Below are 14,737 nucleotides of genomic sequence, written 5' to 3'. Positions count from 1 at the left end.
ATTGCTCCATTTTCTTTTTTGGAAACAAGTAAAAATCTGATCTCAACAATCAATTGCTGATGTGCCGAGAAGAAGTCCATGCAGTTTTGAGTTCGGCCCTCTTTATTCTAAAGAGGTAATTATAGGGCGTTATAAGAAAATTAGAGGCCAAAATTTAAAATCATGCAGTCACCGCTTTAGAAAGGCAACACGCCAGAGACACATGGGGCCAAGAGACCAGAGTTAGATACGAGTTTATAAATTTCTTTATAAAAAAATATTACACTGCATACTTCATTTCTACTTTGAGCCTGGATCTGAATTCCTGGAAGTGAGACATAACCGGATCCATGCCCAGACAACTCATAATATGATTATTACGCAGAGGTTCATATCTGTGTTTTTACACCACCCATTGCTACATCGTTTCAGAGATTATTACAAACTGGGGGCAGCTAGGGAACAAATCAATGGGAAAGGTGAAAAGTTTCATGTGGTTTTTAAATATTCCAACGACACCTAAAAAGTGAACCACCTTTCTCCTACGTTGGCTAAAATAATTTCTACCAGAGGAAAGGACTTCACTATTATGCACAACTGTTGAACGTTAAGAATGTAGTTTGTGTACCTGAAACATTTGTCAGATCTTCAATATGATGTGGTAAATAGAGCTCACAAATTGAAAAAGATTTTAGAAAAACAGAAAAAAGTACGGCACATGGCATAGCATTTTCAGGTGCAAAGATGAGGGCACAGTGAATTTCAGGCACGAGACTGACATGTCTGACTCCAGACTCAAGGTCCGCGGCCCAGTCACAAGAAGAAGGTTCAATGACTTCCAAGGGGGAAAACAGTGTAGTGTGTACAGATGAGAGACACAGTCAGGCAGGGGGTATTGTTCCTGGCTTCACTGGAAACTCAGACTACTTTTCTGAACGTTAGTATCCTAATCTCTAAAAGCTGTGGGTTATAGTGAATGCAATTCCGAGTAGCATTCTGAAATGTTTATTCTTTCTGAATACCAGACATGGAAGGGTAGAGCCTGTTGGAGGAACATGGAACTATTACTTCTTGGAAGAGGGGAATATAGAGAAAGCAGTTGCCTGAGAGCCTTCTACCCAGGGCCACACCTGACACGTGGCTGGCCTTGAGCCAGGGTCACCGCCATGCCACAACATGACCGCACCTCTCACACCACACATCTTCATTGGGGGAGCAGCAGGGTCCTGCCCTCACCTGCAGGGCCATGGGGACTGGAAACGAGGCAGGGTAAGTTCTTCTCTGAGCTGACTGGTTGAGACCGTCAGTGCCTAGGGCTGGCTTGTCCTAGCCAAGCAACCCACGGAGAGTAGGAGGTGAATTCTGATGTCAGGGTGAACAGAAGGTCCCCAGGACTTGCTAAAGAACTGCGAGAGCTTCAGGGGAGGAGCAGAAAGCACTTCTGGGAAATCGCATGTGGACACAGGTGACCTGTTGTCGACACCAGGGCATAACTTCCCTTGGAAAGTATTTTCACACAGTCTGCCTGGCATTATCAAAGTCCTAAAAGACAGACCACTATATCATAAAAACAAACAAACCAACCAAAACTCCTTCAATATTCCTCTATTTTGAGGTGAGACTGATTAGGTCAGTTTTGATTCCAAAACTCTGAGCAATGAATATTCTTATTCATCTTTCATTAAAATGGGTCAAATATATGGTGATGGAAGGAGAACTGACTCTGGGTGGTGAACACATAATGCAATACATAGATAATATATTATCGGAAGCCTATGTAGTTTTGTTCACCATTGTCACCCCAGTAAATTTTAATTAAAAAAAAAAACTTTAATGAGCACTTTCCTTACCTTCACACACGGGGCAGCACTCCCCTTCTGGCACATAGTACCTCTCGCAGTTCAGCTCACCACACTGGGCAGTGAAGCAAATGGAAACACCCGCTTGGCATCGACAGAACCGACAGTTGTCCATTCGAAACATATCTCCATCATTATATTCCACATTGTTGAATACACAGGCTGGCTTTGTTTCTGAAAGGAGTTCAAATAAACAAGGCGTATTCAAAGTCATTTTTGAGTGGTGTCCTTTTATGCTTTTCAAACACAAAATTCTGCCTGATAGCAGGGGGTTATATATAATTTGATGGAAATTTACAAAACTTGATATAATTTTTTTGTAACCGAAGCAATATAACAATGTAAAGCAAAATAAAACATAACTAAAATGTTACCCTTTTCACCCCGAGGATTCGAAATCCCCTTAGCAAAATCTACACTGACTTCCCCCTACTTCAAATAAAGGGAACTAGTTGACCATGAAACTCACATATCTGATACGTGCTTTAAAGAGATTACATTTGTTTTGTTAAGCTATTCTCTACCTCAAATAAATGATCCTGTCTTCACATTAGATTTTGTTCTGCCTCAAAAAATTTATCTAAGGCTTTTTGGAGGTGACATCCTTCTAATCCTCTAGTGTTCTCTCCTAAATTCTTTTTTCTTTCTACGCGCTTTAATAATTTGTAATTATAAAGGTATCTGGCCTTTAACAAAACTCTTTCTACATGCATTACTTCATGTAATCCCAATAACAAAGGTCTGATGTAGATATTATTATTCTGAGTTTGGAAATGAGCAGATCCTAGGTAATTTGCTCAAAGTCACACACTTAGCAAATGACAGAGGCTAAAAAAGTAGCTCTTCAACTGAAACCTTGTGATCTTTCCATCGTGTTTGAAGGTTATATTCTGCTAAGAACTCAAAGCCCTGCATTTAGAATTCTCATCATGAGAGTAATGATTCAAAATTTTTTCTCTGCCCTGAAACTCTCTCCCCAAAGTCATTCCTTAATTTTGGTTGACTTAAAAGAACTCCCATCAGAGAAAGATATCACAAGAAAAAGAAAACTACAGATCAATATCTCTGATGAATATATAAATCCTCAAAAACAATACCAGCAGATTGAATCCAGGAACATATAAAAAAGATTGTATTATATGCTATGACCAAGTGGGATTTACTTCAAGAATGCAAAGTTGGTTTGATATCCAAAAATCAATTCATGTAATATGGCATGTCAATAGAATAAAGACCAAAAAACCATATGATCATCTCAACAGACACAAAAAGATCATTTGACAGAATCCAATACCCTTTAAGGATAAAAATTCAATTAACTAGGACTACAAGGGAACATCCTCAACTTGATAAATGGCATTTATGAAAAACTCACAGCTAACATCATACTTAGTAAAAGACTGAAAGCTTCCTTCCTAAGACCAGGAAGAAGACAATGACATCCACTCTCACCACTTCAATTTAGCATTGTATTGGAGGTTCTAGCCAAGGCAATTGGGCAAGAAAAAGGAAAAAATATTCAGATTGGAAAGGAAGCAGTAACACTATCTCTAGTTGCAGATGACATGATCTTGTATATATAAAAAAAATTCTAAAGGATCTACTAAAAAATTATCAATACTAATAAACAAGTTCAACAAATTTTTCAGGGCACAATTGCAATTCAAATAAATTGTACATCTACACACTAGCAATAAACAATCTGAAAACGATGTTAAGAAAACAATACCATTTACAATAGCATCAAAAAAACATTTAGTCATATATTTACCAAATGAAGTGCAAAACACGTACTCTGAAAACTATAAAACATTGTTTAAAAAAATTAAAGAAGGCCTAAATAAATGGAAAGCCATCCCATGCTCTTGGATTGGAAGATAACATTGTTAAGATGAAAACATTCCCCAAATTGATCTACATATTCAATATAATCCCTATTGAAATCCTAGTTGGTTCTTTATAGAAACTGATAAGCCAAACCTAAAACTAATACAGAAATGCAAGGGACCCAGAATTACCAAAACAATCTTGAAAAGAATAATAAAGTTGGGGGATTCACACTTCCTGATTTCAAGACCTACTACAAGTAGTACTGGCATAGGAACAGATATATAGTTCGAAGGAATTAGTTCTGAGTTTAGAAATAAACTCTCACATTTACTGACTTTTCACAAAGGTGCCAAGACAATTCATTGAGGGAAAGAATAGTCTTATCAACAAGTGCTGCTGCGGCAATGGCTATCCACATGCAAAAAAAATGAGAATGAACTGCTATGTAATCAAATTGTATATAAAAATTAACTCAAAATGAATCATAGAGCTATGATCTAAATGTAATAGCTACAATCGTAGAGCTCTCAGAAGAAAACAGGAGTAAAGCTATGTTGACTTTGGATTAGGCAACGGTTTCTTAGATCTGACACCAGAAACACAAACAACAAAAGAAAAGACAGTCATACTAGACTTCATCAACATTTGTGCTTCAGAGAACACCATCAAGAAAGTACAAAGGTAGCCCACCGAATGGTAGAAAATATTTGCAAACCATATAAAGGAGTTGTGCCCAGAATATATAAAGAACTTTTATAACTCAACAGTAAACAATAACCCAAATTGAGAAAGGAGCAAACATTTGAATAGACATTTTTTTCCAAATAATATAGAAATGGCTAAGAAGCACATGAAAAGATGCTTAACATCATTAGTTATTAGGGAATACCAATCAAAGCCACAATGAGACACCACGTCATATGCTTAGATAACTATAATCACAAAGATATAAATAATAACAAGTGTTGATGAAGACTGGAGAAATTGCAACTCTGATACATTGCTGGTGAGGATGTAAAGTATAGCTGCTTTGGAAAACAGTTTAGCACTTCCTAAAAATATTACATACAGAGTTACCGTATGATCCAGCAATTCCACTCCTAGGTATATACCTAATAGAAATAAAATTATACACCCACATAAAAACTGGTATACAAGCATTATTCACAAGAGCCAAACAAAGAGGAAACAACCTAAATGTCCATCATCTGATGCATGGATAAACACAATACGGTACATCCATCCATATAATCAAGTATTTCTTGGCCATAGAAAATAATGACATTCTGACACATGCTACTATGGGAATGAACCTAAGTTCATTATTATGCTAAATGTAAGAACCGAGTCACAAAAGACCTACGGTATGATTTTATTCATTTGAAATGCCCACAACAGGCACATCTGCAGAGACAGAAAAGCAGATTACTAGTTGCCTAGGGTTGGGGGCTTTGGGAGGAAATGGGGAGAGGCTGCTAATGAGTTTAAGAGTTTTGGGAGGGAGGAGTTGATGAAAGGGTTCTAAAATTGATTATGATGACGATCATACTACTCTGTGAATACATTAAAAACACTGAATTGTACAACCTCCTCTGCCCAACATTATTTCTTAATATGTCACCTTGCATGTTCGAAATAGACTCTTGCTGCATTTTAATTTGAGAATATTTACATTTGTATTGTACTTAAGGACAATGAACTTCTCATTTGATTTTGTAAAAATCCTGTAGAGAAGACAGAACAAGTACTAATATCCATTTCTTCAATGAGGAAAATAAAATTTACGATTAGGTGACTTGCCTAAAGTCACATAACTAGTGTGAGATGCGCTGTGTGTGTATGTGTTTCCACAGGTGTTAAACATGCATGTTTGAACCTCTTCCCCGGTGCTCGCTGGATGTAATACTTTTTTGGGAAATTAATGTTATGTTAAAAAAAATCATTGTATTATAGCTCAGAATCCACTTATATACATTTAGCTATACGAATCTGAGCTGAGATTGGAAGAATCTGGGCGCTGTTAGATGACAAGTTCCAAAATACAGAAAACAGTGCTTTTACAAATCAAACATGCACGCTGTGGAGTGAGGCAAAATATTGTACTGTAACAAAACACTCAAACTGTATGTAACAAAGCATCCATTCAAACTGAACAAAAACATTTTATAAGCCAATCAACATGAATTATTTAGCTGCATTAATCAACCACATCTACGATTTGGGTGAAGCAACAAATGTTGGTGCAAGATTTGAAGAAGTCAGGAGGGAAGATCCTGGTGGTGATCAAGCTGCTCCAGATGAACTTGTGTTTATGGTAGGGTGTGCAGAAGCTTAGGACGAAGTAGATGGGACGGATGGGAAGACCCGGGCAGCTAGGTTTCACTAGCTAAGGCACAGAGTACAACGGAGTAGAGTTTAGAGAGATGGAGAGTCCCAAAAAGTACGGCCTAGAAAACACCATGAATTCTTTAGGATTAAAAAAGAAAAAAAAAAGCATCACACAACATAATGAAATTCCTGTTGATGCTCAGCGAAATTTATAGAGGGTCTTCAGAAAAGTGCATGATACCAAGGCTGGCAGTGGTCTCTGAGGAGCAAAAACCAATTACTCCTTCACCTGTCGGGAATGGATGCGAATCTCCAAACAGCGTGGAGATTATCACTACCTCCCCAAGGGGACAATTTAAATGGATGTGGAAAAGAAAAATATCACGAAGAAATAATTTATTATATAACTTGCACTTTTCAGTGCAAAGATGCATAAAAGTATCTTTTTAGAGTTTTTTTTTGCATGTGTTTTGTGCCTGCCAGTTTAAATTTTATGTTTCTAAATTCTGGAATCTTCTCTTCTGTCTTTAATATATTCCACAACGCCTGAAAAAGAGCTGGATAGTATAGACTGTTAATAACCTCTACTGGCTGCCAAATTACACTGATTGGCAGATAGTGACAGGTATATAATTTTAATGAAGGAAAATAATGAAATGAAGAACTTCATTCACATCAGATGTGAAGATAAGTAAATAGAGTTCTGTTGCTTTTTCTTTTCAATCTCCCATTAGAAAAACGGCTAAAATCTTGCCTCTGGTCTCATTTCACTGAGGGGTGAGCTGTATAGGAAGCCAAGTGGGTAGACATCATAAACCAAAAGAGAGACAACTGTATGGCAGATGGAAAAATGTCAGAAAATTTCTCCGTAAGTCAATAGCAAATCGATTTAACCACAAAGACAGGGTACATGGATAGAAACCTTTTCTGAGAGGGGGAAGGGAGAGTGTGTGCACTGCAGTACACCAATTCTGCCCAGGATAAGAGAAAGGGAATGATATTTATAAAGGATTGCAAAAGACTGTATCACCTTTAAGCAAAATAAGCTTTGTAAGACCCCTAGAAACAGGATGGGTGCTCAATAAAATGCATATTAAGTGGAATATTTCTTTCAAAATGCCATACTTCAAAGTGCCAGATTTTCTGCATTACTGGAGAAATAAAATGTATGTGCCTAGAAACATTACTGAACATTATCGCTCTGAAGAGAACGGGTTCTCGATAGATGTTTTTGTACTTAATATTTTCTCGTTAACAGACTTCAGGTATGAGTTTTCAAACAGACTTCAGGTATGAGTTTTCTAAAATTTTACACAAGCATCAAGCTGATTTTGGGTACGGCTCTCCTGGGATTGATCCATTTTACATGTTAGTGTCTGATGTTAGAAGAGTCCGTTATTGCCTATGACACTTAAATCAAAATGTCTATTTTATTTAGATTTTTGTGCATATATATTGGACATATCTAAGAAACGAAATGATCATTTTCAGAGTCTGTGCCTGAGATTGCAAACCCTAATGTCTCCAGGAATGAGAGGTGGGCCAGTGTAAGACAACAGGGTGTATTGGGACAAAATGGAGAACACATGCCCATCAGAAAGTAAAGGCCGTCACTCAGCTCCAGCTGAATGATGATAAAAATTTTGTGGGCTGGAACAGACATGGAAGTGTTTTTTGAAGGAGGTCGGGGATTGCTGTGAAGATCATACTTCTAAGGTGGTGATTTTGATGACTTCTAAGTTTATATAAATGGAGCTCAAAAATTCCATCTGTTCCTTTAGTTTCTAAACAACCGGATTCTCGTTCAACCAACACCTCACAAGACCTGCCTTCAGCCCTCACCAGAGAATGCAGTCATGAACCGTCACAACCTGGTTTGCAACTCTCCCGAAGCTCTACCAACACCAAAACAAAATGCAAAGAAACATAGTATTTATGGAGAATGTTCTCTCCATCTGTTCATCCAGGTGAATGTTTTTCAAAACTCAGGAGTTCTTAAATTCTCTGTGCACATGTTTTAATCTTTAAAAAAATAACATAAGCACACAGATCATCTGCCTGGCAGCTTAGAAACCGAGTGCTGTCTCCATTTCTGCATATGGGGTTATGTTAACATTCATTCCACTGTCCTCTGAACTGGGCATTCTAGATCCCTTCCCATGTGTTGGGGAGTTATCAAAATCAAGAGACAATGCTCTAGGCATCTAGGTTCTAGCTGTGCGCCAAGCTGACCTCTGAGGACTGTTTTCACTGAGTTGCATTTTAATATTTTACGTTTGCTTTTTATTGAGGAGAGCAGCCACAGGAAACCAGTTTCTGCATTTGTGGTATTAAAGATACTGAGGGCATCATCTGCTGCATCATTCATGGCTCTTAAGCTTCCACATGAGAAGAGCGCTGCCCTGTCCAGTGGGCTTCTTTTCTCTAAAAATAAGAATCGTGGACCTGACTCAACCTCTCTTTTCACTTTGATGGCCAGGAAGCTGGGAATCTGCTTTGATGTTTAACTCCCACAGTTAGACAGATAAGACACTTACGGCCTGCATACAGGCACTTTCTTTTTGCTTTTCACTTTCAACTTTTATGTACAACTCTATATGATTCTGATTCTCTTTTATCACTGATATTTTACCACTATATTATTGTATCTGTTCTCACTGTAAAATTGAATCAAATCCTTTCTGAATAAGCAAGGCTTTACACACACACACACACAAAATAAAGCTCTGCTTTTCTAGGTGATGATGATATATGAGTGTGTGTGTGTGTGTGTGTGTGTGTGTAAACATGTATGTATGTATGCGTATGTCAAAAGAAGTAAAATACAGACTTTGAGACAGATGTCTTTAAATATTATTCTGTAGGATTATGAAATCTTTATCGTATTACAGTTTCTAGTCTCACCTACAACTGACCGACTAATATAGTAATGGAGACACCAGAACAGGACAAGAGATAAAGCAAAGATCACCCAACAAGTTTACAGTAGCCAGAAAGAGGCACCACCAAAAACATGGACTGTGGTTTGTTGTCCCAACATGTTCTCATGGCAGATGGCAAGTCCTGTTCCTAACGTCAGATCTCTGTAAAAAGTGAGACTATAAACAGGGGCAGGCTCTGAAGATTAATCCAAGGCCACTGAGGGGCGGGGTGCTGTCATTAGCTGTCCGAGTCACACCATATTGGAGTGAGATGTAGAGTAAACAACCTGATAAGAAAGGCATGGCACTTGAATTTCTAAAACCAGGAAGTAAGGAAAGAAGGAAGGCTTTCCTCTTTGTCACCCAGAGGACACAACAGCAAATTGTATTACTAGAGGTGGTATTTCCAGGGGACAAATGACGTAAGCTTCAAGTGTAGGGCAGGAAAAGGTGGAGGATTCCCAGAGTAACTCCTCTAGGGGCTAGTGTTAAATAGCCACCTCTAGAGGGAACGAAGATGGTATGAATCGGATCACTCAATTGCTCAATCCACAAAACCTGGGTGCCCTCTGGGAGACAGACAATATGCTAATATCCAAAGACACAAGGACAGACTTCAAGTCCTCTGGCAGTTCAGACTCTAAGATGAGACAGACACGAGAGTACTTGCCAAGCAATGAGGATTAGAAGGAAACACATCTGAGATGCTGGGAGCGCAGGGTAAGACTCTTTCTGTCTCAAATGGTGCAAGTTCAATATTCACGGACTATCACCTACAATTAATTAAACAGCAGTGGTACCAGAGGAAAAAAAGGTCTGCTTGGCCATTTGCTGGTGTTTAACAGACATTACTACTGGCTGGATGATAATGTGGGTGGGGAAAAGCCCTGAAAAGACATTTATTTATGCACATGGAACCTTTTCGGTACTTGTGCTTGTATTCATAAGGACTTTAAGTCAGGAAGCTCACTTCTCTCTCCCGATCCCCCTGGAATATCCAGAACAGTGTGTTTGGATGTGAACACGAGGTGGGAAAACAAAATAATAAGACTATTTGCGCTTGAGGTACAATTCCAAGTGCTTCACATATAAAACCTCATTTAATTTACTGCTATTCACTCCATTTTACAAATGTGGAAACTGAGGCCCAAGGAGACCAAGAGCTGCCCAAATTACACAGCTAGTAAGGGGAGGAACCAATTTTCAAACTGAGGTCATCAGGTTCCAGTCTATGCTCTCTCTTAACCACAAGTCATACTGCAAGTATTACTTCAAAGCAAAACAAAACAGAACAACATGTGGCCACTGGACTAAAATCTACAGGGCACAATGAAACAGGACTCAACTGTTGCGGGGGAGGGGCAGCTTGACAGAAGGGCAGAAAATCTTCCAAACTCTAACTTCTTATAGGCAGTAGTTACTATGGATGTTTCCGTATCTATAATTTTGTTGTATTTGCCCAAATCCATCTTCGCTTTCCTAGTGAGCCCAGGTACTGACTAAATAATGCTCTCTAAAATTACTGGCACCTCACTTGAGTTTTATTCTGTGTTTTTCTTCTGAAAATTCTGATAGACGGGCATGTATTAGGTTCTCCGCCCTTCTAGCAGCAAAACTCAATAAACACCCTGTCACCAAACATCAAGACCTCTTATGACAGGTGAAAGGGAGAGGTGGATTCTATTTGAAGGAATCTTGTGACTGGAGAATCCTTTTTCCAGCTAGGCCACAAGGTTCAAGCTGAAGGCAGGCCAATGGTAATAAGGCTCAAGCACTAGCCAAAGGTGTCCTAAGTAGGAAAATGCTAAACTTAGAGGAACAGTGTCTTTTCCATTTCAAATTGCAGCAGCTCCAATGCGGTGTAAATTCCATAGGTTATCTTGTGACAGTAATGGGATGAGGGGTGAAAGACAGGTGGAATATGATTATAGGTTCCATGACCCTTTACTTGACTTCCTAAAATTGCTGGACTACTGAAACACAGCCGACTATGATGGTTTCATGCAATCTGCTAGTATGTTTCTAAAATTCTCTTTCTGATGGATGAATGATGATTCCCTAACTTCCTTTACTGCACTGTGGGATCATAAGCAAACCTTTCTGAGTGAGTTTCATCAAGTCCCTGAGTATATTCCCTGCCTTACAAAAGGCAGAAGCAGCTAGATTGAACCCTCCCTCCTCCTCCTGCACAAATGTACACTCTCTGAGAACAAGAGAAACCCCACGTACCATTAACACATTCAAAGACATCACAGCACTTTCCAGGTGTCCCATCTCCACGAGAGACTATGCGGGGAGTGGATCCCACCTCACACACGGGGAAACCACATAAGCCAGAGAGACACTCGCATCTGAAACCAAAGAAAAGGGAAGGAAAACCCCATGAATAAACAACAACATAGAAGTCGGGAGACCACAAAGTGGCTATGGCAAACTAACTCCACTATATGACACTGTCCTGTTTTTCTGGTGTCACTGGGGAATGGGGGGCAGGGGGAAGGGGTGTTCCCTAATATAATGTATATTCCACATAACCAAGGCTCATCTCCTTAATATACACCCGGATTTTTAACTTTAACCATTTCACAGAAATATTCCTAAAATGCATTACTTTATTTCTTACTTCATAAACCAGTATTGAGCATAACATTTTCTTGATGACTCAGGGCTGTTTCTGTAGGCATACATTACTACGTTATTCCGTAATTCAATGACGCTTGCGTGGAATGCCCTAGAATGAGTACTCCTGCATTCAGTGGGCCCAGGCTGCTGCTTTGTTGCTGAACTCAAGGTGTTTTTCAGAGATTTGTTCTGACTCTTCTTTCAACTATTAAGTAACTAGCTTTTCAGTCTCCGTGTGTGTGTGTGTGTGTGTGTGTGTGTAGTTGTGTCTAGTAGCACACCCTCATCTTGATCCATATTAATTAATTTATAATTGTGTATATGGAAGAAACAGATTCTGACTGAAGGCTGAGGAGCTCTTTATAAAGAAAGGGCATGAGCTTTAGTAAGTGGACTCTGGAAGATGATCTTAATTTGGGGACCTTCTAAGCTACCTATGTGCATTTCTCTCTCCATGCATGGATGAGGTGTTCCAGGAACTGGAAGCTCGCTCTGCTGGCTCTGACCCTTTGCTTCAATTCTGCTGTGAAACCTGCCTAAACATAGAAAAGTAAGAGGCCGGTGAAAAGAAGAGGAGGAAAAAATGCTGTTAACTCCCGGGCTGGTCTGTTACAATGAACTAGGAGGCAGGCAATGAGAAGCTCAGGGCTGCAGGGTGTCAAGGTGGAAACGTAATACTAGGAAGGAACAGCTAGAGTCCTGCTCTGGGACTTCCCTGGGGATGGAAGTGTCCCTCAGTGTCCTCAGAGGGAGACTGATGGAGATGACTAAGGGAGTCCCCAGGTGGACAGGAGTGAAAGGAAGCATCTTCAAAGGAGACATCCTTGCAGCAGTCATGCGGGTAGTTATGCACAGTGGGGCTCCCAAGCAGCGGAAGTTAACATTCCCAGAAGGGAAGAACTAGTCACTTGTTCATTAATTCTGTTTTATCTCCTCTTCTTATTTAGTCGATTGTTTTGTTGGTGTATTGTTCTTTGGATCATAAATTAAAATATGCTTGTGGTCCACAAGAACCACAATAATCAGGCCCAGAGGTTTAATTACATTTATCGTTAACTGTAGAACTAAAAAGGAAACAATTTAAGTTACAATTTGCACCAAAGATCATTGAAGCCACGGAAAAGGTGTGAAGGACCTCCCCTGAGGCTGAGGCTGCCCTCTCAGGCTTCTTCCATGTGGGGTGATGGTTATATTGGATTTCTAGAAGAGGATGTTAGATAATTAAGGTTTTGCTGCAGTGGTATTTCTGCCCGTGGCTTAAAAGAAATGTTTGCTTGTGTTCTGTGAGCAGAGCTGGGAGCTCTCAATTCATAATCTGTATTCCTCTAGGACAAGCACCTTCTAGAGCTGAGTAAATACGAACTAGGCTTTTAGTCCTTCGTAAGGTGGTCCTCTAGTCTCTCCTCTCTATGTGCCCAGCTACTGCAGCATGAAGCAAATAACCATAACACTGTGATATTACAGTGGCAATATACTGTTCATGTTTATTGCAACTGACACTCTTAAGTATTCAGAGGCCACACGCTGATCCCAATATCTGGATGTGATTACAATGAATGCATCCTCCAAGAGCAGCTGACTAACCTTTTCTTCCACAGCTTCTGGGATTCACATTCTTGCCTACTGATGTGTTCCAGCGAGTCATTCTAATTTAAACACCAAAGAACATACAAACAACCAAAAAAGACCTCTTCAGATGTTGTCCTTCCACCCTTCAGCAACTGAACACATACGTGCCCTGTTATGTGCCAGGCTCTCTGCTAGAGATCATGCCAACCTGAAAATCGTAACTAAATCGCCCTACGTCTTCTTTCCCCCTTTTGCATTTGACCTATTTCTCAACATTCAAATATTTTGTTTTCCTAGAGGCCCACAAAGGTTGCCCCAGCATGTTGCAAAAGACCTGAAACTGTATACAACTGCCTATGAAACCATGTAGAGAAGAAAAACGCTTTATGCTTAAGTTTTACTTTCAAAGCAGAATGACTGTATATTAAAGATCCAAAATTTGGACGCCCTGGTTTTTGCAGGCTGGCCTCCTCCAGCATTTTCCCTCTTCTCTGCATCTCCCTTGGCAAGCCCTCGTGACCTGTTGTCATCTTTTGACTTCTCACTGCTTCCTCTGAACCTGAGATTAGCAGATTTTAAAGACTGTTGGCACATAATAAAGAAGGAACATATGAAGGAGCCAGAAAAGGTGTAAATCTGGGCTCACGTCAGATATCTTATCAAGCAACTAGCTACTGGGTTGAAACTTTATGAAACTGCCATTATTTTGCAGGTCGAAAATAGTCAAATAGCAGTTTCATATAGTTCAACACAATACAAGTTACTTTTTGACAGATATGTCTTCACGCACTCTGTCAGGTAACAAATGAGGGAACTCTCCCCAACATGACCTTTTTATATGCCAAGTTATTTCATTACGTCCACAAATTCGGTGAGTTCAATATACTTTTTAAAGTCTTTAATAAAATCATTCTTGAATCTCTGGAAGTAAGTATTCTTCCCTTTTACAGATGAGAGCAGTGAGGCACCCAGCTTCATCAACTGACTTGAAGTAAGATGTTCTGTCCTGTAGGTTTCACTAGAAGAGACTAGATTTTCTTCTATCAAGTCACTAAGAGGAAATGCTGAATTACAGAACTGAAGCATGCAAACTACACCTTGTTCTCACCACCTTTTTCTCTTCATTTCTATTCTTTTGCTGTCCGCCCCTCCCCACCACCTACTCCCCACCCTCCTACTATTTACCTAATGCCTGGATAAAGAGCAAGCAAAAGAATGGAGAAAACATGGATTAGTGGCAGGGGAAGCAGACCAACATGAGGACGAGAGAGATACTCCTTAAATTGATGTCACCACTTATCCCTCACTTCCGAAACCCTCCGTCCCACAATTTGTAGGCTCTAACGTGGTCCCCGCTCACCCAAGTCTCTCCTTCTCCCAACCCACGCCACATCCATCCTATCGCTTGGTTCCTGTACTTCCATCATCAGAAATATTCAATTACTTCTCACGGAACTCATCATTTTCTCAGCCTAGCATTCAACACTCTCCGGCCCATATACCATTTTTCCAGTTCTCTCGCAGTATTTCTCTTCCCTTTCCTTATGCTACAGTCACACTTCTCCAAACTAGCCCTCATGTGGCTGTCTTTGCACTGCTCACCCTATTTCCTCCTGACCTTCCTTCTCC

The 14,737-nt window shown here is 39.8% G+C and overlaps 1 protein-coding gene across 3 annotated transcripts in view; it reads right to left on the bottom strand.

The window, feature by feature from the left end:
* Window positions 1-14,737, bottom strand: part of CRIM1 (cysteine rich transmembrane BMP regulator 1) — a 187,874-nt gene that overhangs the window by 69,996 nt on the left and 103,141 nt on the right. For all 3 annotated transcript variants that reach the window (XM_019741906.2, XM_019741916.2, XM_074331893.1), the window contains 2 exons: window positions 11,147-11,268; window positions 1,830-2,012 (listed from right to left, as the gene is read on the bottom strand). In XM_019741906.2, coding sequence (XP_019597465.1) covers window positions 1,830-2,012; window positions 11,147-11,268 — 305 coding nt within the window. The remainder of the gene's footprint in view (window positions 1-1,829; window positions 2,013-11,146; window positions 11,269-14,737) is intronic.

The sequence above is a fragment of the Rhinolophus sinicus genome, linkage group LG05 (genome assembly GCF_036562045.2).
Source record: "Rhinolophus sinicus isolate RSC01 linkage group LG05, ASM3656204v1, whole genome shotgun sequence".
In the NCBI taxonomy this organism is placed as follows: domain Eukaryota; kingdom Metazoa; phylum Chordata; class Mammalia; order Chiroptera; family Rhinolophidae; genus Rhinolophus; species Rhinolophus sinicus.
This window is presented reverse-complemented; position numbering and strand designations above follow the sequence as displayed.